The 27,332-nt window shown below is 39.1% G+C and overlaps 1 protein-coding gene across 12 annotated transcripts in view; it reads right to left on the bottom strand.

Moving 5' to 3' along the window:
- The window catches only part of CCDC30 (coiled-coil domain containing 30), a 129,688-nt gene that overhangs the window by 48,240 nt on the left and 54,116 nt on the right, over positions 1-27,332 (bottom strand). For 8 of the 12 annotated variants that reach the window (XR_008294347.1, XR_003420234.2, XM_053212552.1 and 5 more), the window contains 5 exons: positions 25,392-25,517; positions 23,906-24,043; positions 21,786-21,955; positions 9,574-9,817; positions 4,598-4,777 (listed from right to left, as the gene is read on the bottom strand). Coding sequence is in view for 10 of the 12 variants with exons in the window: in XM_053212552.1 (XP_053068527.1) it covers positions 4,598-4,777; positions 9,574-9,817; positions 21,786-21,955; positions 23,906-24,043; positions 25,392-25,517 (858 nt within the window). In the remaining 2 variants the exon portion in view is untranslated. Of the gene's footprint in view, positions 1-4,597; positions 4,778-9,573; positions 9,818-21,785; positions 21,956-23,905; positions 24,044-25,391; positions 25,518-26,825; positions 26,948-27,332 lie in introns of those variants that run through there. The other 4 variants (XM_015066777.3, XM_053212569.1, XM_027059485.2 and 1 more) reach the window with 4 other exon arrangements.

Here is a 27,332-nt window from a genome sequence, read left to right as displayed (position 1 = left end):
CGGACCGTGAGATCATGACCTGAGCTGAAGTCGGATGCTTAACCGACCGAGCCACCCAGGCGCCCCAGCAGCAGTTTTTTAAAAAGCAGACGTGTTAACTCAGATCATTTTGTACATCTCACTGTTCAGGAAAGAGTCTTACATTCAATAAACGAACATATCTGAAATAATGTGCTCTTATGCTCTCTGTTTTAAAGCAAAGATCCTTGCATAAAGGCTACTCAAGCATCCAGAGTGCTAAGCTTATGATACCTCCTTTTGCATTAATTTCTGAAGACCAGATATGCCATCTCCAAAAATGTTAACGGGCATGTAAAAAGGTCAAAATAATTTATTAAACAGAGTAGAAATGAATGCGTGTAGAAATGAAGAAATTAAACCCTACAAGTAATATGCCTTGGTATCATTGGTGGGTCAATGTAGATCAAGAGGAAAAAACTACTGTAATAAGCTAGTCTCTTTGGTATTGTCAGAAAGAAATTCTAGAGTAGACTTTAATAAGCCTCCTATTCTCTCAGTAAAAATCCTCCTTTATCTCCCTCCACTATTCTAAACCAGTTCAACTACTCTCTCCCCCTTTTTTTTTAAATTAAAAAAAAAATTTTTCTCATTTTATTTTGGAGGATTCGTACAGTTTTTGAAATTTCATTGACAGGAACAAATCTATTAAATCTCGATTTCTTCTCGAAGGGCACTCTGACCTATTAGTTAGCCTGGAACTTTCATTTTTCAAGAACAGTGTAGCCACGGATAAAGACATAGGATTTCACTTATATGGGAAATCTGGAACAAACCAAACCAAACAGAAATTGATTCATAAATACAAAAAACAAACTGGTTACTACCACGAGGGAGGAAGGTGGGGCAGATGGGCAAAAGAGGTGAAGGGGATTATGAGGTTACAAAAAAAGAAAAATGTAGCCATGAAAAACTCAGTAAGACACAGATCTAATGACTAGAAGAAGAAACAAAGAAATAGGGGAAAAGAAAAAATCAAGTGTTGGAATATTTGGTGCACTGGATTAGGTCAGGGTTTTGAAACCTAAACTTCTTACTGTAAATAGAAAAGGCACAAGTCCTTTCATACAAGACCACCTCTTCCACAGGCCAAGAAAGCTAAAGGCCTCCGGGACCTGTGATCATCAGTCATAGGGCTAACATGCAGCATTTTGATCATGCTGGTACTGATGGAATGAGACAACAGTGGAGCAAACACTATTATGGCCAATGATATGTGCATGTAGGAGGGCATTTTTAGCTTCAGGCTGGGATGTTCAAACACCAGTAAGAGGATCCAGTTCAGTGTCTCAGCGCTGGTGATGTCAGAACAATTCTCTGCCTGAAGCTCTGAAAGCCTATAGCATTCTTCTTAATAGCCCAGGCTGGAAACATACAAGATGCCCATAAACCATAGAAAGAATAGGTAATGGCAATTTCTTATGGTGGAATACTATACTGCAAAGAAAATGGACGAACAATAGCTATACAGCACAACATGGGTGAATGTTCCAAACAAGTAGGTCATAAAAAGATAGAAGGTGCATACACTGATTGATTGTATTTGTAAAATATTCAAGAATCGGCAAAACTATTTTGTTTGAGATTCACAGTTGGTGAAACTATAAAGTAAAGCAAAAGAGTTATTAATCAAGATTAGTGGTTACTGCTAAAATGGGAAGGCGACAGGATTATAGATGGGAAAGAGGCAGGCAGGGGCTGCTGGTGTGCAGGTAATGCACTGTTTCTTATCCTGAGTGGTGGTTATATGGGTACTTGCCTTATAACAATTTGTTAAACTATATACTTATGTACTTTCTGAGTGTTATATTTCATAATAAAATGGTTTAAAAGTAATAAATTAATACTCTAGTTTCTTTCTTATTTGAGAGAGAGTGTATGTGTGTGGGTGGGGGAGGGACAGAGAGAGAGAGAGAGAGAGAGAGAGAGAGAGAAATATCTTAAGCAGGCTCCATGCTCAGTGCAGAGCCCAACTTGGGGCTTGATCCCATGACACTGGGATCATGACATGAGCCAAAATCAAGAGTTGGGCACTCAACCATCCAAGCCATCCAAGCATCCCATTCTCTGGTTTCTTAATCAGTCTTGTAAGTATGCCTAACATTAGCCAGAGCCCCAGAGTTTGATCATCTCTGAGTGGATTTTAAAGAGTGAGTTCTAAGTTTGCAAAGCTGAGGTTCCAAAATGAGGAAAGGTATAATACAGAAAGATTCCTTCATAGGAAAAAGAGAAACAGACCTGAATTTAAATTCTGACTCCATGATTTGTTAGCTTTGCAATACTGAATAGTTTCTCATCTATAAAATGCTGACCCTTTAGGGCTGTAGGGAGGTTTATAAGAGATAAAACAGACAAACTGTCAATAAAAGGTAATTGGCTGTTATATATGACTTTGCTTAGGTGCCTGGCCTAAGGGATCAGCCAAAACACTGATGTCTCATTACTGGAATGGCCAATATTTTATCCCACCATGAAGGGATTTAAAACAGAACAAAAGATGGCTTCACTTTCTACCAATTTATCATTTACCTATCCCTGAAGGACTCATTCATTAATTCAACAAAAATTTCTAGGGTGTCAACCACAGATAAGGCATTATAATCTGTGTTGTCCGATCATCACACCTTAAGAAAGATGTAGTATTGCTTGAATATTTTCAGAGTTAGATAGTTAAGAGGATCTCAGAAATGTGTTATAAGGAAATGTGATAAAGATTTGGAATTTAATTTAAAACTACAAAGGCTTGAGAGAATGTGACCAATATTAAAAAAATCATGAGGAGTGAGGGTAAGAAAGAGGTTTATTCAAATAATCCTGGAACACTAGGACTCCCTAGAAAGGCTTCCCTTAGGTATTGAGGAGGGCACCTTTTGGGATGAGCACTGGGTGTTGTATGGAAACCAATTTGACAATAAACTTCATATATTGAAAAAAAAAAAAAAGAAAAGAAAGGCTTCCCTTAAAGTTTGACATAAATGACTGCTTGTTTTCATCTATATCTCCTCTACTAGATTGTGAGTTACTAAAAAGTAGGGACGTTTCTTGATTAATTTATTAAAGTTTTATCTTATTTTTTATTTTTATTGAGAGAGAGAGAGAGAGAGGGCCTGTGAGCAGGGGAGAGGCGGGGAGGGAGAATCTTAAGCAGGCTCCATGCTCAGTGCAGAGCCCGACACGGGGCTAGATACCACAACCCTGGGATCATCACCTGAGCTGAAATCAAGAGTCAGAGGCTCAACTGATTGAGCCACCCAAGTGCCCCTTAATTCATTTTTATGTCACTATTGGAATAAGTTACCCTGTTCCTGCCTCACCAGATGTGACAAATTTTCCTATAAAAGGTCAAGAGCACAAATATTTTAGCCTTTGTGGGCCACATGGTCTCTGTCAGAACTAGTCAAATCTGCTTTTGTAGTACAAAAGCAGCCATCCATAATGTGTAAATAAACAGGTATGGCTGTGTGCCAATAAAGTTTTATTTACAAAAACAAAAGGTAGGCAGGATTTGACTCTGGATGGGCCCCTACTAACCAGGGGATAAGAATTGTATTGGTTTTACCTACAATTAAACCTTTGGTATCAACAAGATTGCCTGCCCAGGATATGACTGATGCTTAGCACATATTTGTTGAATGTTGAATTCCAGAACTTTAGATGGGGACTTATAGAAACTAGGTCCCTGATATATGCTTACAGAATTGAACCTCAATTAAAAGGAAGCACTACTTTACATGATGGTTCAGTTTGAATATTTATGTGATTCACAAAATTTAGATGACTCTGTGGATGACAGTTCTCCATAGATTATTTTATTTATTTTACTTTTTTATTTTTTTAGAGAGAGAGGGCACAAGTGAGAAAGGGGCAGTGAGAGGGAGAGAGAGAGAGAGAGAGAGAGAGAGAGAGAGAGAGAGAGAGAGAGAGAGGAAGCAGAGCCCACTCGAAATGGGACTCGTGTTTTACCCGAGGTGTGGCTCGTGCTCATCTGATCTGGGACTTGAACTCACAAACCATGAGATCATGACCTGAGTGGAAGTCAGATGCTTAATGACTGAGCCACCTAGGCATCCACGATAGGTTATTTTAAAACAGGCATGTTTAGGGGATGTCCTCCTAACTTTTTGATAGTCTTGAGTCAGGAAGAACAAGTTTGCCCTCCTAGGAATTGTACCTCGGTGCAGTTGATATTTGATTCAACCAATAATAATGGATACATCTCTTAGGGAATAAATAAGACTGCAGCTAGAACTAGGTCAAGACCACTAGTGTTTGGGGTCAGGTGGTTCAAATCGATTAAGTGTTAAAAGTTGTAGCTAATGATTTCAAAAGATTGTATAACTTAAAGTGTTTCACATTGACAGGTTGACAGTATACACACAGCTTCAGCAGCAGAGAAACAACTGAACTGTGTACCTACTTGGTAGGGCAGAGTCAGAGGGAGTTATCAGAGAGCTCATATTGTCCACACATCTGTGGATCCTATCATGAACTATGCAGCTGAGGAGTTGTAATTCATTTATCCACAGGGGTGATGAAGCAATTGAGACCCTCCAATCAAGGACACACCCACCAGAGTTACCTTAATGCTTTCTTCCTGAAGTAAGCTATTATGCTGCTTTAAGTCCAAATTCTTTCCTCGCTCATACCGGAGCTCTTTTTCGGCTGAGCTGCACAGAATCTGGAGCCGGTGTAAATTCTGGCGAAGCTGTTGTATATCCTCTTGCTGCTGGTATTTCTGTTTTTCTCCAGATGATAGATACTAAAACAAACATTTTAAAAGAGAAACATGGACAATTTGAAAGAATATTGGTAAAACGTGGGTTCCAGCTATCAGAAGCAGAAATGTCAGGACCTGATTATTCATAGGTAAATATTTTTGGAGTTGGCTTACCTATAGCAAATTACTCTTTTTATACTTATGTTTAGTTGGTACATGTTCGTATGATTTAACTCTTGTTATTTTAGAATGAACATATCAAAGAAATTATTTAGGCAATGCAGTTAAGCATAGACAACTAACTTTCTTATTTTTCACATCAATGAAGGGAAACAGAAGCATGGACCATTTTAGGGTAAAATATTTCAATGGAAAGTTCAAAGAGTCAATATGTGAAGAAGGAAAGTGTGAATGTGTATGTAGTATGTGTGCATGTGTGCGGTGTCTGTTGGCAAAAAGAAAGAACATTTAGCAGGAGATCTTAAATTTTCAGCCTTCCTCATCACTTTCCCTGTTACTATCAGATGATTCTTCTTCAGTTACTATTCGACAACCATACACCCTCCTGTCAGGTCTCCAGTGCACTAAAACCACCTTGACCAAAGGAGGAGTCATTTGGATTCTCTAAAAGGTAGGCTCACATCGGTGTGCTGTGTAGATAAAGAATTCAACTGTATCCAGTTAACAGATAAGATACAGAGTTTCCTGAGTCTTGGTCCAGTGTACTTCCTGTCCATGACTTCCCAGAAAGCCCATGTCATTAGTCTCTCTTGCTTACAACAGAACTGCAACACAGAATTGCCCAAGTCCTATAAGCCCTTCAATTCTCATCTTGGTATATTCAAAAAGGTAGTCTAAATCCAATTTGCTTGTCCCAGAGTTGCAAGTGTCTAAGATACCTAGAAAAAAATTCTTTAATGGGATTATAATGTAGTTATTAAGAACCCTATCTTTGGAACTAGATGCATCTGGGTTTCAGTCCTGAATCTGTCTTGGAGGAGATCCTTAGTCTTTCTGCTTTTCATTTTCCTCATCTTAAAATGGGGATAATAATGATAACTGCTGGATGGAGTGAAGGGTAAGTAAGATAATGCATGCAAGAACTCAGCATGACGTAGTACACAAGAAGCACTCAGTGACACCGCCCATTACCCACTACCCATTACTGTGGATGCTACCCAATTTTATTTTAACTGCCTTCTGCTCCACCTGAAACAAGAGTTCTCCTGAAGCCTGGAAAGCCTTGATCACAAGTCCAGCTTCTTATTTAACTATCAGACAACAGCAGCTTTTAATAATCAATTAGTAATCGGCGGCCCATATGGCCGCTTAACATGCCCAAGATATACAAGAGAAGCACCCCCTTTACACCCATGTACAGAAGTTTTTAGCCTGTTTTGAAGATGAGAAAAGCCAGAACAATAGTTTTTCTTGCCTACATTTTCTAGTCAAGTCACTTTGCCAGAGTAGAAATGCAAATTATTTTTCATGAAAGGCAACCATTAAAGAAGCTACCAGTCAAGTGACCAACATACAGGGTCCTTATTTTTTCCCCACATGTAAATTGCTTCCTGGTAGAAAGTTATTACAGAGGCGGTTAGACTCAGCCAGGCTACTAGGAACCATGTAGGAGTGCAAAGGAAAGTACACAAGCATCCTTTCTTGATCAATCAACAGATTTATTAAGGCAATTATCCTCTCTGAGTCTCAGCTGACTCATCTGCAAATTAAAGGCATAAGACCAGATGACACGTAATGTCTCTTCTTAAGGAATTCATAATTCCTTAAGAATTAAAATAAATAAAAATGGAACCAGTACTAATTATCTTAATTTTATAGGCTTAAAATCTAGCTTTTAATATTTTAAAATATTGTCTTCACAAAAGAAAAATCTAATATGAACCAAATCCATATACTGGTCCCAATGACAAGATCATTCCTTTTGTGGAAACAATTAAAGCTTACGAACCTTAAATATTCTCATCCAGTGAATGTGGATGGAATGGGCTATCCAACCTGTGAATGTGTCACTCAACAAACAAAGTCCACTTGTTCTGACTCTCTACTCAGCAAACATCCTTCAGATTTTGATTTTTCTTCACTCTCTACAGGTAAATGTGCTGTTTATTTAAACAAGTTCAAGTGATAATTATGATTAATCATTACAGAATAATAACAGCCATTCTGATTTTACCCAATAGTCTCAAAAGTTTGGTTTGAGTTTATCCCCAAGATACAGATCCATTCTAGGGGGACTAATACATCAAGCCTACAAGCCTACATCAAACCCTGAATGAATTCACCCAGATAATCTATAACAGACACCCTGAGAGGCCTTTTGGGAGACAGTTTGTCAGCTTTCCTCAGGAAATTAGCTCTACATGAGAAGTGTATGCTTTCTTTGAACTTCTCAGCAGGGGGAAACAAATCAAATAGCAGCTAAAAGGTCAAGCTCTAGAGTAGACAGACCCAGGTTCCATCACAATGTGTTATTCTGGGAAAATTATTTAACCTCTCTAAAGGCTCAGTTTTCTCATCTATAAAGTGGCAACAATAATATCCTGTCTTGTTGTGTTGCTTAATATACACAAGGTATTTAGTGTAGTGCCTGGAACATAGTAAATATTCAATAATGCTATGTAAAACCATGAAACTAGATTTTAAACCTATAACATTCAGATAATTAATGGTGATTCCGGTTGGTTTCATGAATGTGGGGAAAGTAATAATCTAGAATTCAGCTATTACAATCGTACCTGGAACACTGTTGAACAGCAGTTAAGCCACCAAAGGCAACTGACAGCCACAAATGATGTCACAAATACATATGAACAATAGAGCTCATGTACTTACTCATAAAAGAGGCTCTCACCATTCTTTTTCTATGTATTTACTAGCAATAAGCATTCTTTAAAGTCTGATATCTAGTCTCAAGCTACAGTTGCTTAACAAAATTTTTTTTAACATTTATTCATTTTTTGAGAGACAGACGTACAAGCAGGGAAAGGAGAGAGAGCGAGGGAGACACAGAATCCAAAGCAGGCTCCAGGCTCTGAGCTGTCAGCACGGAGCCTGACGCAGGGCTTGAACTCACGAACAGTGAGTTCATGACCTAAGCCGAAGTTGGACGCTCAACCGACTGAGCCACCCAGGCACCCCTAGCTATCGTTGCTTAAATGTGTATGTTATGAGATTAAGAAGATGCAGCACACATGAACAATCAGCTAGGCACTAGACACTGTAATCCGACAACAGGGTGAAGACCACAACCCTCACATACACAAGAACTAAAAAGTACAACAATTTATAGCCACCAGTAGATCCAAGCACCCTCTACACAGAAAAAGGTTCTGAAATTATCACTGCACAGCACACTGCAGAAACACTAAAGTCTGTCCAAAATCCTTGCCTCCTTAAAGAAGTAAATGAAATAGTGTGTGTTATACTGTTTTGGGAAATGTAAAGTTCAAAACACGAATACGTTATTTTTTCCCATGAAGCCCACATCTAGTTTGTTTCCTGCTGTATGGGCCCTAACACGGGGCCTGACCCATCACAGATGCTCAATTAACAACAGCTGGATAAACGAGTAAGAGCAACTTACTCTTCTTTCAATAATTCAAAGTCATTATTGTGGAATAAAATTACTGAACTCTGCAAGAATTCAGTGAAACCCTAAGAAGCTGTGTGGCATAAAGGGCTATTTGTCCTTTCACAAAGTGGCTATTTGCCCAGATTTCCCATATAATTCATATATATTTAATAGTTGTCACATCCCCCCTAGTATTGAGAAATGATTCTTCAAATAATGAGAAAGTATAAATTAAATAAAATTAATAAATTAACTAGGGTGTTGCTTCTCATACTCTTCAACTCATTACTCTGTAAGTGCATTGATCATTTTAAGCTCATAAACAAAAGATTTTATAATCTTTGTGACCACAGTGCTCAGCCTCTTTCCAAGTTGCCTACACTGGCTTACTTCCCAATAAACAGACTGCCTGGGGGCTTGAAAATGAACTTCTTTTTGAACATTTGATGTCCTAGATCCCTCTGGTCTTCTGAACAAACCCAGAGACTCCCTTCTTTTTCAAATGTATCTGAATCTCCTTTCAGGTATCTATTTTCTTTCTCTACTGTGACTTGCCTAGTTTTCAGACTCTATTATCTGAATCTCTTTTCAAACATTTTTTTGACTTCCTTTACTATTACTCTGCCTCTCCCCCCCAACCCCCGCCCAAATATACACTTGAATCCAGTTTTAAATGCCTATGGTCAGTCTTTTGAAGTTAGTTTACTTATGTGTACAAAGGCTTCCCTCTGTGGATCTCAGAATAATTCCTAGAAAGGTATGTGTAGGGATATCTTAATTTGTATAAGAGAGAACCTGCAAAATTGAGCTGTAAGAGCTGAAGTGTGGTTGGTCGTCACTCTCTTGATCTCTCCAGCAGGTAGATCTCTAGTAAATAGCAAACTTAATTCCAAGTCTGTGATCTCTTCCCCACCCAAACAAAGTATTTTGTACATCTAAGCTAGGTGCAATGAACAGGAAATGTGGCACAAATCCTGCCCTTCCCTGTCTTACCTCCCCAGGGCAGACATTGACAACCAATCAGCATTCTTTTCTGCGGAGCCTAACCGAGCCTAAGAGCCCTTTATAACAAAGTGCATCAATGACCGGGCTTAGTTCAGATTTTGGTTGCTATTTGATTACCATTCAGGCCATGGTTATGAGCGTGCTTAGCAAAACACACTGATGGTGATGTAAAAATTATGCCTATATCCACAGCTGACCGGAGGAAATGGACCCAGTCAGAGCACGTGTTTACAGCACCTACCTGGGTACCACAGTCATCTGAACTATCCCCAGAGCTCTGAGATGGAAGGAAGCTCCGATTTACACAATTCAGCTCTTCTCTAAGCCTCACAGTTTCCTCAGGCTTCAAGGTCAACTGTTGTTCTCCGCCTTTCATATCTTGGTTCTGTTGTGAGTCCTTCTCCTCCTGCCTCTCTTTTGGCAAAGTGCCCTCCTCTACTGACTCCTCAGGAATTTCCTTCTGCTTACTTTCTCCTAGTTCAGGACTTGGTGCAAATATAACAAAAAAAAACTGTCAAAATGTTCATTACAGTAGCAGAATATGGAGGAGAAAAAAAAAAAAACCCTAACAGTGCTACAAGCCAATTTTCCAACTTGAATTCTTTTTTTTTGTTAATTTTTAATGTTTGTTTTTGAGAGAAAGAGAGAGAGAGAGAGAGGGAGGAAGAGAGAGAGAGAGAGAGAGAATGATCAGGGGAAGGGCAGAGAGAGAAGGAGAAACAGAATCTGAAAAAGGCTCCAGGCTTTGAGCTGTCAGCACGGAGACCCATGCGGGGCTCAAACCCACAAACTGTGAGATCATGACCCGAGCCTAAGTTGGATGCTTAACCAATTGAGCCACCCAGGCACCCCTCCAACTTGAATTCTACAGCAGAACGGTTATCTTACTCTCATAAATAAACTTTAAATACAGATGAGTCTTTTTTTTTTTAACTCACATTCAGGGAGATGACCCATCAAAGACTTTTGTCTATACCAAAACAACCAGTTAAATGAATTTTTCACTTTTCAACTTTAAGTATGACATTGGGCAGACACAGCTTATAAAGATTTTTAAAAATTTTTATAATTTGTTTTTAAAAAATGTTTATTTTATTTATTTTTGAGAGAGAGAGAGAGAGAGAGTGAAAGCAGGGGAGGGGCAGAGAGAGAGGAAGACAGAGAATCTGAAGCAGGCTCTGTGCTGACAGCAGAGAGCCCCACATGGGGCTCAAACTCACAAACCGTGAGCTATGACCTGAGCTGAAGTTGGTTGCTTAACCAACTGAGCCATCCAGGCACCCCTAAAGATTTTTTTTAAATTACTCAAGCACCAGGCATTTTGGCAGGCACTAGGACATATCCCTGCCCTAAAGGGCTTACAATTTAGTGAGTAAAAAAAGATAAGTAAATAAGTGAGTAGATTAAACTAGTAGTAAGCCATCTGAGTCCTGATGGATGAGTAGGCACAAACTAGGAAAACATAAAGGGACAGGTGTGTGCATACTTGCGTGTATGTAGGTGTGTTGGGAGAAGGTGTTGGTATAGATGAGAACACAGAGGAAAAAAAGGGTGCTCGAGGATGTCTTAAAAAATAAAATGGGTAAAGGCCCAGAGACAAAAGAGAGAATGTCCTTTAGGAAGATCATTTGGATGTCACGTGGCAGGGAAACCAGAGATTACTGTAGGGATCCATGTGATAAACCACAGGGACTAGAACAGGGTGGTGGGGATGGAAGCAAGTGGTGGATTCTAGAGATATTTAGAACACAATATTGATAAAAATTTGTTATGAACTGGATGTGGCAGGGGAGAGAGAAAAAGGAATAAAGGATGACACCTGGATTTCTGCCTGGAGCAGAGAGGCCAGTGGATGGTAGACCAAGAAGGGGGAATGGGGATTTAAATTGGAAAGATGGGGCGCCTGGGTGGCTCAGTCGGTTAAGTGTCCATCTTTGGCTCAGGTCACGATCTCACAGCTCATGAATTTGAGCCCTGTTTCGGGCTCTGTGCTGACAGCTCAGAGCCTGGAGCCTGCTTTGGATTCTGTGTCCCCCTCTCTCTCTTCTCCTCCCCTGATCCCTCTCTGTCTCTGTCTCTCAAAAATAAATAAGCATTAAAAAAAAATTGGAAAAATGCCTCTGGTGAAGATACAGATACAGAAGAATGTGAGAAGCCTTGGGATGGGATAACATGAGCCAAGGAGAAGGCAGGAAGTGAGAGGAGGAGGACCATTCTAGATAGGAACCTAAAGACTGGTAAGGAACAAGCAGGGGAATGAGAGTCTGGAGAGGAAGCTGAGAAGCCAGGGAGGGAGGAGGGAAACCAAGAGACTGTGAGACACAGAAGATGAGGGGAGGGAATGCACCTTCAGTGGTTAGATAGAGTGGATGAAAAGTAGTATGAACACAAGCATGCCGATTTTATTTTTGCTCCTTCATTTTAAATTTGTTTCAGCTATCTTGGAGCCTAGCATAGCATGCTTCACAAATCATAGTTGGTGCTCAAATTCTTCAAGAAGGCAATTTGGCAGTACAGATCAAGAGCCATAAAAATGTTCAGACCCTTTGACTGAATAATTGAATACCAATGAATTTACTGCAGTAGAATAATTCATGAGAAGAAAAGAGCTGAATGTATAATAACGCTCATAAGCATGCTATTTAAAACAGTGATTAAATGGAGACACAGAAATGGCTGAGAGAATTAAAGATAAATCAACTTGAAAGTGGTATAAAGACTATTCGTCAACATGAAAAATACGTTAATTAAAGTAAAATGGTAGGACAATAAACTATATATGTGTATGTATATGTGTATAAACATATATGATACCATGGGAAATGTACATACAGAAGAAACTGGAAAGGAACAGGGGAAAAATTATGTCAGGGAGTCTTTATTTTTCCCTTTTAAAATTCCTTTAGTACTGTATTAAAAAAAGAATTAAATATTTTATTTTGAACTCAGCAGTTTTTTAAAGATAATATATTCAAACGAGGGGTGCCTCGGTGGCTCAGTCAGTTAAATGTCTGACTCTTGGTTTCAGTTCAGGTCATGATCTCATGAGTTTCAGGCTCACATAGGGCTCTGCACTGACAGTGTGGAGCCTGCTTGGGATTCTCTCTCTCCCTCTCTCTTTGCCCCTCCCCTGTCCACTCTCTCTGTCTCTCTTGAAATAAACTTAAAAAAAAAAAAGATGTATTCAAACTATACAAAACAATATGAAATAAAGACTAAAATCCTTTAAAAATAAATTTCTGATAAAATAACAATGATGTTTTCCATCCTCCATAAACTCTTTTCCTTTTCCTACTTCCAGTGGAAGCCAGATACACTTGAAGACTGGGAAAATGCAAACATACACCTTGTAATTAAAAAAAATTTTTTTAATGTTTTTCTTTATTTTTGAGACAGAGAGAGACAGAGCATGAGCAGGGGAAGGGCAGAGAGAGAGAGGGAGACACAGAATCCAAAGCAGGCTCCAGGTTCTGAGCTGTCAGCACAGAGCCTGATGCAGGGTTTGAACTCATGGACTGTGAGATCATGGCCTGAGCTGAAGTTGGACGCTTAACTGACTGAGCCACTCAGGCTCCCCGTACCGCATAATTTTTAAAATGGAAAAACTAACTCTGTTTCCAGGAAAACAGTAAACATAGTTTTCCCTATTTCTCCCACCAAGTACAACTAAAAACATGGGGATTATATGTAAGACAGACATAAGAAGCCTCTGACAGGTAGAGAGAAGGCAGACTAGGTAGGGTACTCAGGACCTGAGGAATGACATGACTGCGAGCTTCCTGCATTTTCTTTTTACCTCAAATATCTTAGACTTGCAGGTGGAGAAGCCGGCAACCCAGACAGCACCAACAAACACAGAGGACCAGGAAATGGACAGCAAAACAAGTAAGAAAACTTGTGGACAATATCTGCTTTACTCCAAACGCCACAGAAAAAAATTGTGGCCCCACCCTCACCCATGTCAGCAAAGGTCAGGTTGGGAGTCTATACTCCCACCTTCACCAGGCTATCATGAGGCACCCCAACTCCCTGTTGGGGTGGTGTCACAGGTCAACAGGGAGCAGAGACTTTCATCCCTGCCAAGCAGTAAAAGACACGGGGAGACTTTCACCCCGACCTGGCAGTGAGGAGGCACCTTTCTCCCTTTCCACTGGGGTGGTGTCAGAGAAGGCCTAGTGGAGAGTAAGGACTTTCACCCCTGTCCAGCATAACAAGATCATCCCTACCCACTTCCCTGTGGGGTCTTGGAGACGCAGTGGTAGCAGTAACAAGGCATTCCCCCCACTCACAGCCAGAGCAGTCTAAGCAGAGGCCTGGTGGGGAGTAAGAACTCCCATCCTCACCAGCTGTAATGAGCACCCTCCCCTTTCCTTGGGTGTCCATGGAGGTTGACGGGGAACATGGACTTTTACCCTGCCTGGGGTGGTAATGAGACAGCATTCTCCTACTCCTCCTGCTAGAAGGGTATCGGAAGAAGCCAGCTAAACTGAAGGTTTAATTAAGACCTAGAGTCTTATAATACCCAAAATATTCAGATTTTAATCTAAAATTACTCCTTATTCCAAAATGCAGGGAAATGAGAAAAGGCAAAAATAGATGAAAAAACCAACTTGTCAGAATTATCTGACAAAGATTTTCAATCAGCTCTTATAAAAATGCTTTGATAAACTTATGAATATACTTGAAATGCATGAAAAAATGCAAAGTCTCAGAAAAGAACTACAAAGTCTTGGCACAGAAAGAGAAGATATAAGGAAGAATCACATGGAAATTTTGGAAATGAAGAATACAATAATCAAAATAAAAACTCAAATGCAAAATGGACCTAAATGCAAAATTACAAATAAAATGAAAGGGTCTTCAAGATTTAAAAGCAGCATTCTGAGACTTAACATCAAAAATATGATCCATCAAAGGAAAGATGGATATGTCATCGAAATGAAAAACTTTCACGTTGAGAAAATCCTGGTAAGAGGGTGAAAGATGAGCTACAGACTGGGAAAAAATATTTGCAAATCACATGTCTGACAAAGGACTAGTGTCTAGAATTCATAAAGAACTCTCTAAACTGAACAGTGAAAAAAACAAACCCACTTAGAAAATAGGCAAAAGTATGAAAGGAGACTTCAATGAAGAGGAAAGACAGATGCAAATAAGCACATGAAAAGATATTCAATATTATTAGCCTTCAGGAAAATGCAAATTAAAGCTATAATGAGATATCACTATACACATATTGGAATGGCTAAAATTTACAAGTGACAACACCAAATGCTAGTGAAGATGCAGAAAAATGGATCACTCCTATATTGCTAGTGGGAATGTACAATGGGATAGCCACTGGAGGAAAAACAGTTTAGCAGTGTCTTAAAAAACAACAAAAAAAACCTAATGTGCAATGACCATGTGGCCCGAAATTGCACTTCTGGGGATTTATCCCAGAGAAATGAACGATTATGTTCATACAAAAGCTTGAATATTTATAGAGCTTTATTTAAAATAGCCCAAACTGGAAATAACTTGGATGTCTTCCAATGGATGAGTGGTTAAAGTGGAACAGCCATACTATGGAATACTACATAACAGTCAAAAGGATCCAATTATTGTATCAATAATCCAGATGAATCTCCAGAGAATTATGTTGAGTGAAAAAAGCCAATCCCAAAAGGTTACATATTTTAGGGTTTTATTTATATAACATTCTTGAAATGAAAAACTAACAGAGATGGAGAATAGACTAGTTAGAATTACAATAGAATAGGGTCTAGAGTTAAGGAGTGGGTGAGGTGGGAGGGAAGAGAGGGGTGGCTATAAAAGAGCAACATGAGGGATCCCTGTGGTGATGTAAGTGTCCTGTATCTTGACCGTATCAATGTCAATATCCAGGTTATGCTATTACAATACAATTTTACAAGACGTCACCAATGGGGGAAACAGATAAAGGGTACATGGGATCTCTCTATTATTTCATACAACCGTATGCATGTGAATCTACAAGTACCTAAAAATAAAAAGATTCCCTTAAAAAAATAGAGGGGTGCCTGGGTGACTCAGTTGGTTGAGCATGCGACTCTCGATTTCAGCTCAGGTCATGATCCCAGGGTCGTGGGATCAAGTGCCACATAGGATTCTCCACTGAGCATAGGCCTGATTAAGATTCTCTCTCTCTCTCCCTCTGCCCATCTCCCTTGCTCACGTGCATTTTCTTTCTGGGTAGCAATAGAACTGTTTCCAGAGAGGAAGCAAAAGAAAAGATGAGCTCATTCATTCATCAAATATTTATTGAATATCAATTATATGCCAAGCACTGTTGTATGTGCTAAAAAGTTAACGGTGACCAAGACAGCCGGGACCATGCTCTCATAGAGCACACACCAAGAGGAAGAATATGAGGACAAACAACAAACAAGTAAACAAGATAATCAGATTATGATACATCACAAATAAGGTAATATGGGAGAGCAGGAGTTAGGACTTTTCCTAACATGGTGTTTAGTGATTACCTGCGAATGTGCAGAGAAGTCAGCCGCATGGAAAACTGGGGGAGAAGCATTCTGGGCAGGAAGAGCTTGTCAGTGCAAAATTCCTGAAGTGGGAAAGTGCTTTAAGGGCTAGAGGCTCTGAAAGGCTGCATGATAAACAAGGCAGAAAATGGTATGATGATAAAATTGGAGAGGTAGGCAGAGGCCAAGTCACAGAAGACCTTACTGGTTATGGTAAGGGTTTAGATTTTATTTCAAGCATAATGGGAAGCCATTGAGAAGTTTTTAAGAGAGGGAGTAATATTATTCAAGTTGCATTATTAAAGGACCACTTTGGTTAATCTATGGAGAATGGATTAGGAAAGAGGTATTGAAGCAGGGAGGTCAGTTAAGAAGATATCGTGATAGTCCCAGTGAATGATACCAGTGTCAGGGAGTGGGGTAGTGGCAGTGGAGATACAGACAGAAATAAATAGGTTAAATATTTTATGTTTTCATGGTAGAACTGACAGGATTTGTTGATGACTTAGATGTGGGGAGGAAGCAAGTGACTCCTTAGGCTTTGGTTTGATCAACTGTGTGAAGGGAGGGACTATTCACTGAATAGATTGGACCGGGGAAGGAATAGTTTAGAGGAAGAGGAAAATTGCATCAGTAGTTTGTGCAATGGATATAAATTCACTGTCAAGTTGAATCGGAAATGAAAATCAACTTGAACATTTATCATATAATTCTTTTTAAAAAAATACTTATTTATTTTGAGAGAGACAGAGAGGGAGCGTGAGCTGGGGAAGGGCAGAGACGGAGAGAGAGAGAATCCCAAGCAGGCTCCTCACTGTCAGCACAGAGCCCGTTGTGGGGCTCAACCCCATGAACTATGGATCATGACCTGAGGTGAAATCAAGAGTCAGATGCTTAACCAACTGAGCCACACTAGTGCCCTGATTTATCATATAATTCTTGATAAAGGTAGTAAGATGTAATGAGATGGTAAATGAGAATGTGTTAGAAAAAAATACAGCTCATTAAGGTCAAGGGAAGCTACCAGCTGCTCTGGCCCAAGCTTCCTAATAAAGCAAACCCAGGTTGAGATCAGCTGGGCTCTGCAAGCTTAGAGCTGCTCTTGGAAGTCCAACTTTGGGTTTAGCTGCAAGTACACAGTGGGAGTAGGAGGAAATCTCCATTCATTCCAATATTTTATTTATTTATTTTTTATTAAAAAAATTTTATTTTCAACATTTATTCATTTTTGAAAGGCAGAGAGAGACAGAGCACGAATGGGGGAGGGGCAGAGAGAGAGGGAGACACAGAAACAGAAGCAGGCTCCAGGCTCCAAGCTATCAGCACAGAGCCCGACGCGGGGCTCGAACTCACGGACCGCGAGATCATGACCTGAGCTGAAGTCGGCCATTTAACCGACTGAGCCACCCAGGCGCCCCATTCCAATATTTTAAAAGTACCTACTGTGTGTCAGGCATTGTTCTACACACTGGAGACAGTCCAGAACAAGACAGATGGGACTTCATTCTTCTCCCCTTTCCCCCCTCCATGTTACGCATATACAGAGACAGAGTCCTGAGTAATTTTTTAACACCATAAAGCTCACTTTCATAGCAATTACCTAGACCCCAAGTGTCCCAGCACCTTCTTGCCCCTGGGATATTTGTGACTATGTCCTCTACAAAGTAGATAAAGTGGTAACTTCGGACTCAGAGTTAGGGGATGTGGACCTCTTGCAGTCCTGCTGATAACTTGCTAAGTATGTGATTGTGACCAAAATAGTCATTTTAGTTCTCTTGGTCTCAGAGACCTCTTCTGTGAAAGGAGAAGACTTAGTTAAATAGCAGTGGTTTTCAAACATTTTAGCTGTGGCTTCTTTCTTGAAGTAAAATCTTACACAGAATTCCACTCATCAGTCTTTCCTCATCTCCCATGGCAGTTTCTGAGACCCTTACAGAGCTCCTGAAGTTTTAGAAGGTTGACCTCTGTAAACCACTAGAAGATCTGCAGGTCCCTCCTGTTCTAAGATCTGTTGTTCTAAAAGAAAGGCACTATAAACAACAGAAAAACAAGAAAGAGTCCATTATCTTAAAGGAGCTAAAATCTAGTAGAAGAGATGTGCTACAAGAATCAATCAATTTGGCTTATGGAGCAGCTTCTATGTGCATTGGACCATGCTAGGTGTGCTGTAAATACTTTCTACTTCTCTTCAAATGGAAGGTTTTGGCTCATGGCTTTCTGGTGTCTTCTTCACCCCAAGTCCTGCAATCATCCTGGAAGATTCCAAGGTCCATACAGATCACCCACCAATGCCTTGGCATCTCACTTCCTCAGTCTCCTTATCTCCAGTTATCTTCTCATCTCTCCCTCTTTGCCAGCTACTTGCATAACCACACTATGAGTTGTATCATCAGCAAATGCTTCACTTCCAAAATAACTAAAATTAGATATCCAGATTTCAGCTTTTTCTTTTTACATAATTTTTACATAAGTACCTTCAATTACTTTTCCCTTTTTCTATCAGCTCCCTTTACCTGCTTCTTTATCCAACGTAGAGCCTACTGTTCATTATTTTAATCACTGCCTAAATAAAATGTTCAACTTTCGTCCTCCATTGTCCTTCCACTGCATTCGTGTGGCAAAACCTTGGTCCTGGACGAATCCAACTGTCTTCTCATGCCTATACTAAATGTTGCCCCACAGATCACATATTCTCAAAGACAGATGCCATACAAAGTCACAGTCTCTAGCTTAACTGGGTCCTCAACACTACCTGCCCTCCCTAGTCAGCTTCCCTTTCCACTCACCATAGTGATTATTTCAAACTTTTTTCACTATGTTATAAACTCTGATATTTCTATTCCTCTTTCAGCACATGACTTTCTTTCCTACTTCACAGAAGACACAAATTGTCACACAATCCTTTGGTTTCAAGTTAAAAACTCACTTGGATCTCTGTCCATTCTCCCTTTCTTCCTCCTGTTACAGCAGACCAGGTGGCTGACTTCCTAAGGCTAGCCCCTCTCTGGTATGCAGAATCCTAAACCTGTCCATTTGGGGACTCTTTCTGATCAGCATTTAAACATACACAAATTTTCTCTCACTTCAGTTCCATATTCCCTTCTCCCTTTCACAACCAAACTTTTTGGAAAGCAGCTACACTCACCAGTTGTACTTCCTCAAATTCCACTCACTCCTCAGTTCACTCCCATTCACCATCCCATGAGATGGGATCTAGGAAGCCATTTGTTTTTTGCCCTTCCTTGGAGCTACTCTTACTAAAGTCTTCAACCACATTCTTAATCTGATTCAGTAATCACTCTTTATTCTTTATTTCTTGGCAGTACATGGCACTATTTGCTATTCCTTTCTTCTTGAAACACTCTTTAATCTGGCTTCTGTAACACATACTCTCCTGACTTTCCTTCTACCTCTTTGGCTGTTTTGTCTCAGTTACTTCTGAGGGTAATTCTTTTTGTCTCTTATAAAGAGGCTTTTCTTTGGTTTCTGCCTTCAGGTACTTTCATCAGACAACAACCAGGGCCATCTCATCCATCATATGACTTCTGCTTATGTCCACTTATAGATGATTCTCAAATTTATCTCCAGCCCAGTCTTCATTTGCTCTTGGCATGGCTGCTCCAGAGACACTTCAAAGTCAGTGTTTCAAAAGCTGAACTCCTTCCCCTCCTCCCTCTAAACTGTGTTCCCAAACTCAGAGGATGACACCATCAAACCAGAACCTTGAAAGTCTTCTTTAAACTCTGCCCACACTCTTGACTTCCATGCCTTCTTCCTCATTTCCTATACTCATTAATCCTGAAGTCCTGTTGAGTCTACCTCTTCTCAATTCCCTTTACTTTTCTCTTCCTCACAAATACCACCATCTCTCAGCTAGATTATAGCAACAGTCTCCTAACTGGTCTCACTGCCTTTGTTCCTGTACAATAATCTATTTCCCATACAATTGGCAGAGTGATTTTTCTAAAGCACAAATCTTCTTAGTCTCTTTTATGTTACTAAACCCTGTGGTAGTTTTCTGTTGTCCAAACTTCTTCATGCAGACACTCATGTTCCCTCATGATCAGGTCCCTGCCTACTTCTTCACTCTCACGGTCTCCTTCCCCAGTTCCTCTCTTCAAGCTCTATGCTGTAGCAGCACTGAGGTCATTGAGTTCCTCAAACAAATCATGCCTTCTCTTGTACATGTCATATCCCCCTTGAAAATTAATCCCCCATCTTTTTGCTTGGCTCTCGGTTACTCATACTTCAGGACTCGGTTTGTTATTTCCTTTAAGAATATTTTCTGGTTTATTAGCCAGGGCCAGGGCACCTCCTTTGTGCTTCCATAGTATCCAACACTATCTTCCCCCAGCAGGCTATTTGGACCATAAGGGTAGGAATTGTGTCTTATTTTGTATCCTCAGTGTCTTCCTATAGTACCTGGCACATGGTAGATAGGCAATTTTACTGTTGATTGTGATTGTGTAATGGATCTGAGATATGTGGAGGCTGTGAAGTGGGACAGAGGAGATAAGCAAGGAAACATTATGAGGAGAGAGGGAAGCATAGGGCAGATATGTAGACATCTCACAGTCTTGGTGCTGGGAAGTAATTTAGACCAAGTCATGGAAACCGGTGGCAGCAAGGAGCTCTTTATAGAGAAGTCCAGTATCTTTATCATGGCAAGGTTCCCCACCTACAAATGAATTAAGGCCATAGCCTTGTTCTGTGGGGCAAGTATCCCTACCAATTACCCCAAGTCAGGTGGGTGGATTTTTGTCAGCTTTGATAATTAATGTCAGCTTCTTCTCTGAAGAGTGTTCAAATTGGACACTTCATCTCCACTGCTGCCTACTCAATCTAGGCCACTGTCTCTTCATCTGTAGCTCATATCTGGATTAATTGGTCCATTTTTCTTCTTTAATTTATCTCTTATAGAGATTCTAGAATAATCTCCCTCAAAAACCCAGTAATATACTTTTCCAGTGCTCAAGAACTAGACTTCCTTTTTCCCCCTACAGCAAACCTAAATGCTGTGATCTAGCTTCTTGGCTTTTTGTTCTTGTGACCACTATTACACCTATTCCCCTCCACCTCTCCAATATGCTTTTCCCACTTGTGCAACTAGGTTTCATGGTTGTGAATCTTGGACTCAAAGCACACTCTAAAGTTAAAAGCAACTTTTAGGAGGGCATACAATTCAGAGGTCCAAAACTAGCAAAAAAACCTCCTTGTATGTTAAAACATTTTGAAAGATATAAATGTGGCCATACCTAGACCATATTTTCCTAGTTCATTGATGATGTATCCTTTAGTATATAATATATAAGTCAAATTGCCATCTTTCATTCCCTTTTGATGATCTAGTTCTAGGCTTTTGCCTGGACAGAATTCTATTGCATCTATTATTGTGCCAAGGCAGAGTAATACATTTGCCCAAAGTCTAACAAGTTTCTGTGAAAAAATACTTTTGGTGAAAAAGTAGAAAGACAAGAGTTAAAGGGCAAGATTAACAAGAGAGAAAAGAAGAATGAAAAAGAAAGAAAAGGGTTATCAAAATTATCAGATACAATGGTAAATAAAAACAGCAAAAATCTCTCAGCTTTTTTGATATTTAGAGTATAGTCCAATTATGTAAAAAAAAATCCCACATATATGTATGTTTATAGAGAGAAGAAAGAAAAATTAGGACATTAACATATCCCCCTGGTGACATTATGGGCTATTAACATCTCCTTTCACTTTTCCATGCTTTCCAAATTTTCTACAAGAAGCATAAAATTATTTTAAAAAGCAGGAGAATATTTAAAAATTTAATAATACATTAAAAGACAAACTTCTTGGGGAATGCTTGCTTATAATTAATTTTTCCACTCACATCATTTGGCAACAAATATCAAATTCTTATGATGATTAAGCCAAATGTACCCCCAAATAATTAATGTGATATGGGATTTTCTCAATTTACCAGAGTTCCTTTTCCTCTCCCTTTGGGCTTTGAATCTCTACTTCCAAAATTGGTTCTTTAGACACAAGATCTTTACAGATATTTTCACCTGTAATTAAATTAGTAGCTGCAGTTTTTCTCTCTACAGTAAAATGATTTAATTGTTCAAATTCTTGTGAAAGCTTCAAGACCTATAAAGTTAAAGTGAAAAGACAAATATTCTATTTTGCATACTCTTACAGATAATTATGAAAAAAAGTACATTTAGTCATTTAGTCCATTAAATGCTTAAATAATTATTGACAAGTAATATAAATTAACATCTAATTGAAGGATCTTCTAGTTTAACTTAACACTTTGCAGTTGTTATATAATTAATCCATTTTTACCATAGGCATAAGGATGCATAAATCCATGGTTTTAAAGAAGGGTATTTTTGGAGAGAGGGAGAGAGAGAAAGATAAAGCAAATGTAGTACCAACCATGTTAACATTGGAGAGGTGAGGGTACATGGGCATTCTTTTTGCTATTTTTGCAACTTTTCTATAAGTTTGAAGTTATTTCAAAATAAAAAGTTTTATAAGTGAGAGAGAGCCAGATTAGCAAGATAGTGATACGGCTCTCTCATTTTTATATTATATTCTTATTCCCTACATTTATCTCCTGTGTTAAACTATCCAATGATATTTCATAAGACAAGATCCTTTAACTGCACAGTGTGAGGGTAACTCACTTTGCTGACAAGATCCCACAAACAAAGCTTAGTTATAGGCTATGCCCCATAATCTACCTTCCCAGACAGCAAACCCCATGTTCTGAACCTTTCCCTCCCTAAGTCACATACTATTTGATCCATATCCCAATCTCTCAGCAACTTGTACCCTGCTTTCAGGATAAAAACTTCACATTAATGAGGCCTGGACTTAGTCCTCCATTTCACATGTACTAAAATATAACCCAATATCTTTTAACTGTGTGTTCAAGCCTTCACTTCTTTCTGCCATTTTAATCAAGACCCAGAGAGTAACTGAGGAAGGGAATTTTCAGCCCAGAGTTGTTAATAATAGGTGGGACTCCAGAAATTACACTATAGGCAACGTCCAATGTTGACTAACCCTGGTCTGGCAGCCATTTTTACATTTGGGGAACAAAGTGGGGTCAGGACATTTAAATATTTTTCTAATTCTAAGTATAAGCCTAATTTTCAGTATAACTGAAAAAAAAAATGCTTTGATTCAAAGATTTAAGGTTGAAGACACTTAAGTAAACTTGTTTGTTTTGAGTACTGGGGGGTGGTGGTAAAATAGACCTAACATAAAGTTTACCATCTTAACCAGTTTAAGTGTGTGGTTCCATGGTATTAAATATATTCACACGGTTGTGCAGCCACTGCCACCATCCATCCCCTGAACCCAATACCTATTATACAATTACACCCTTTTCTTGTCTCCCCCAGTCCCTGGGCAACCACCTTACACTTTCTGTCTTTATGATTTTGACTACTCTGAGTACCTCATATAATTGAAATCATACAGTGTTTGTGTTTTTGTGATTGGTTTATTTCACTTAGCATAAAGTCTTCAAGATTCATCCATGTTGTAGCATATTGCAGAATCTCCTTCCTTTTTAAGGCTCAATGACTTTCCATTGTGTGTATATACCACAATTTGCTTATCTATTCATCCATCAAGAAACACTTGGGATACTTCTAAGCTTTAACTATTGTGAATAATGCTGCTGTGAAAATGGGTGTGCAAATATCTCTTCAACACTCTGCTTTCAATTCTTTTGGGTATATCTCTCTAGATAGCGGAATTGCTGGATCATTTGGTGGTTGTATTTTTGAGCAAACCTTTTACATTATAATATGTGCTCCAAAATTTAAGCTTTTGGGAAACTGACTCAAAGTAAAAAAAAAAAAAAAAAAAAAATTCACAGATTAATTCTAAGAGTGAAAGACTGAAGTCTATTCTGAGTCATAGCTTGGCTTATAGCCTACACTATATGGGAATTTATTCTATAATAATAAAAGAAACTCCAATTTACATGTAATCTCTTATTGAAAATTAATTTCCTTTTATTGTATCCTCATAAGAGATAAAGGCAAACACTGAACATTTAAATAATTAATTCAGTCTCACCTTTGTTTCTAATTCAGAATTCTCTCTTTGTAGCAGGTCATATGTTATTAAATAATTGTCTCTGTATTCTGCTGCCCTTGGAAGACTTTGAATTTCATTATAAAGGCATATAAGTTCTGACCTTGATTTTTGCAACTCCTGATTAAGAAATAAAGACATTTAGTAAAATTAGATTTTCCCCATAAAAGGTATAATATTTCTAAAATGGAATCTTTGAAACAACTGTCACAATTTTTTTTTTTGCTTTTTTCCCCCCAACTTATTCTTCTAGCAGAACTACTTTTAAGAAAGTAGTTAAGGTAGTTAAGTAGTAAAGTTTACTTAAGTCAATTAATGAAACTGAGCATTTTTAGCTTCTATCACTCACAGGTGGAAGGACTGGGTTTCTAGAGTTCTTCCTACTTTTTGCAAGGCCTGTAGAGAGGGTACATTCTTCAGCAACTCCTGCACTATTATATTTTCTTTCTTAAAGTGTATCTTTTTTCAAATGTACCTTTTACAGAGTAACTAGCCTTTAATCTTGTGACAACCTCATGCAGAAGGGCTACTGAAACAGGCTCAGAGAGTGTAAGTGGCCTGCCCAAGTTCACATAGCCAGGAAGTGGTAAAGCTGAGATTCAACCATCTGACCAACTTCAAACTCTGTGTTCTTCACAACAAATTATGCTGCCTTAGTTAATAATGTGTATTCAGTGACTTAATCAACTAGGGCTTCCTCTAATCCTCTGATTTCTTCCCCCTATATCTGTGAGAGAAAACCCTTTAGTTATATGTAGAGTCTTATCAAATTTCTACATTGATAACATGGAAGATGTAGTTTGGCTGGTGGATGACTGGGGCCTGAGAGTTAGTCTGTGGTGTCCTGTGAAGGAAACAGATGATATTAAATTTACTTTAGGAAAGGAGTTACATGGTATTTTCCCAAAGCCTTCAAATCAGAAGGAGAAGAGAATGTTGATGAGGAAAGTGTTGGGCAAAAAGGAGAGAGAACAGAGAGTGGCCACAGGAAGAAGGCAAGTGTATCAGTTTCCTACCTCATTGTATTGGAAATTCCTGTAGGTCATCAGGATGGGATTTGGGGCATTGCACTGGCTGTCACCCACCCTGCAAACTGATTAAATGTCACCATCCTCTAAATTGGTGATCTAGACTTCCATGGACTCACTTCCAGGTCTCTCTTTTAAGTATAGGCTGGTTGTCTCCTGATAGACCTTTCCAAGATGGTAGGACAGGCAGTTAAAAGGAGAGACAAGTCCATGACTCTATGGCCACCCTAATAATCAAACCACCTACTACTTAAAGGTCTCTTTTTGGCTAGTGCTGGAGCTGGAACTCAGCGTGAGGGAACAACAGTCACCCCATTATTACTAACAGAAACACATATTCTAGAGCTACTATTTATTTTAAAATCAAAATAAATGGTAACACGAAATCCCTAAATTAGGAATGCAAAAAGAGGAGAATAACATCCTGAGTGGCAGAATACCTCACTATCAACTTTCAAAGCCTTCTGTACAGTATTAAGATCAGATGTCGATTGCTTTCTCCTTTCTCTCTCTTCTGACAACTTACTTTCAAATATGTCAATTTTTTCTTGGCTCATTTTCAAAATCTGCAAAAAAGCATTTTACATAATTATTTCTACGTACAATAATGTTTCCTATAAATTCTAATAATACTAATTTACACCCTAACTAAATTATAAAGTCACCTAAAGGAGATATAAAGCTGGGAAAAATAGTTCATGGTACCATAGTTCGTAAGAGACATTTTTCTCTCTGAGTCTGTTTTCTCAACTGTAAAACGGAGCTAATACTTGTCCTACATACATGATGGCCATCAGAGTAGGAATAAAGTGAGATTTTGAAAGTATTCTGTAAATGTTAAGCACCTACCAAATGCAAAGTATTGTTGAAATCTTTCTAAATTCGTTGGTAATAATAATTGCAATAATAATGAGATCAGCTAATAGTTAGTTAGTGCTTAGCATATGTCAGACATTACGGTACATGTTTTACTTGCACAATCTCATTTTATTTTCCCAGAACCCTACAAAATTGGAACTTTTTTTTTTTTTTTTTTTTTTTACAGAGAACAGAGGTGAGGCTCAGATATATTTACTTAAGCTGAAGAAAGGAAAGGGTGGATCAACCAAAGAGTTTTACCTAATTAAATTTTGGACAAAAGTATGCTGGAGCTTTGCTTGTACTTCTGGATTCATAATTTACTGCCAGATATGTATTCATTTGACCTACAGGTTTTTCCAAAATTAATCCATTAGTTTAGTAACGTTGATTATTAATAATTTCCCTTTTTTGTGTTTAATATCAATAAAACAGGAAGAGATGGGTTGGAAAGAATGGAAAAGGAAACTGGAAAAATGGATGCTAAAACCTCGGTGTAACTTTTGCAAATCCTCCTGTCTAAGGGCATAGAAAAAAGACCTGGCTAAGAATGAGGTCGACTTCTTAGCAGCACCATACAAGGATACAGGAAAGGATATCACCCACCCTCTTCTGCCCTGGTGAATGTTTCTGCACATCCATACCTGACACGCTGAGCATTCAGCACTCAAGGCAAAGCTCTTCTTGGCCCCACCCCTCCACCACCTGAGATGCCTCCGTTCAAAGTGTAGGGAAATGGTTCAACTCCCCTCATTTCCTTTGTGTTTTTTAGCATAAGAATGTCATGTATTTTAATGCCATAACTTTTAAAAGATAGTTTTCAAAAGGATATATATTTGAAATCTCCCATAATTTATGCCATTCTAAAAATAATTATGCACTTAAGCAATTTGTGTCCTTCACAGACTTCATGGTGACCAAAGTTTCAAGCAGAAATACACAGGAAAAGGGCAGCAAACAATGTGAGAGATGAGCAGTGGGATGGCGAGAGCTCTGGGTAGCTGAAGGGAGCCTACCTCATCTGTCAGGCAACAGCAAACAGAGGGAAGCACTGACTGACGTGCTAAGGAACTGCCTAACTGGAACACGGTAGCTACCAACAGCTCTGGAGAACGGTGTAACAGCTTGGAATTTTCCACTTTCAGTGTTCCACTACCTGAAAGGTGGGGATCATCTAATGCTCTGAACCAAACTGTGCCTCTTGGGCACAGTATGACAAGTGTTCCTGCCACCCGTGCTGTGTGCTTGCACTGCGCTCTGCCCTTGCACAGGCATAGCCAATGGGGTGGCGGATGTGGGTGCCAGACAGGAAGAAACATGCCAGGTCATCACCTCCAGGTTCATGTGCTCAGTGTTGGGCATGCTGTAACCCCCATCAGTTATAATAAATCCCCTATATAAACTCCTCCATAAATCCTCATAAGAGTTAATATGATGAACAAAATCAGCTGGAAGGCCAGACAAACCTGGAATAACTCCTAGCTCTGTCTCTTACATTGTTCAAGTTCCTTTAAATTCTCTCA

This window comes from Acinonyx jubatus, chromosome C1 (genome assembly GCF_027475565.1).
Source record: "Acinonyx jubatus isolate Ajub_Pintada_27869175 chromosome C1, VMU_Ajub_asm_v1.0, whole genome shotgun sequence".
In the NCBI taxonomy this organism is placed as follows: Eukaryota; Metazoa; Chordata; class Mammalia; order Carnivora; family Felidae; genus Acinonyx; species Acinonyx jubatus.
This window is presented reverse-complemented; position numbering and strand designations above follow the sequence as displayed.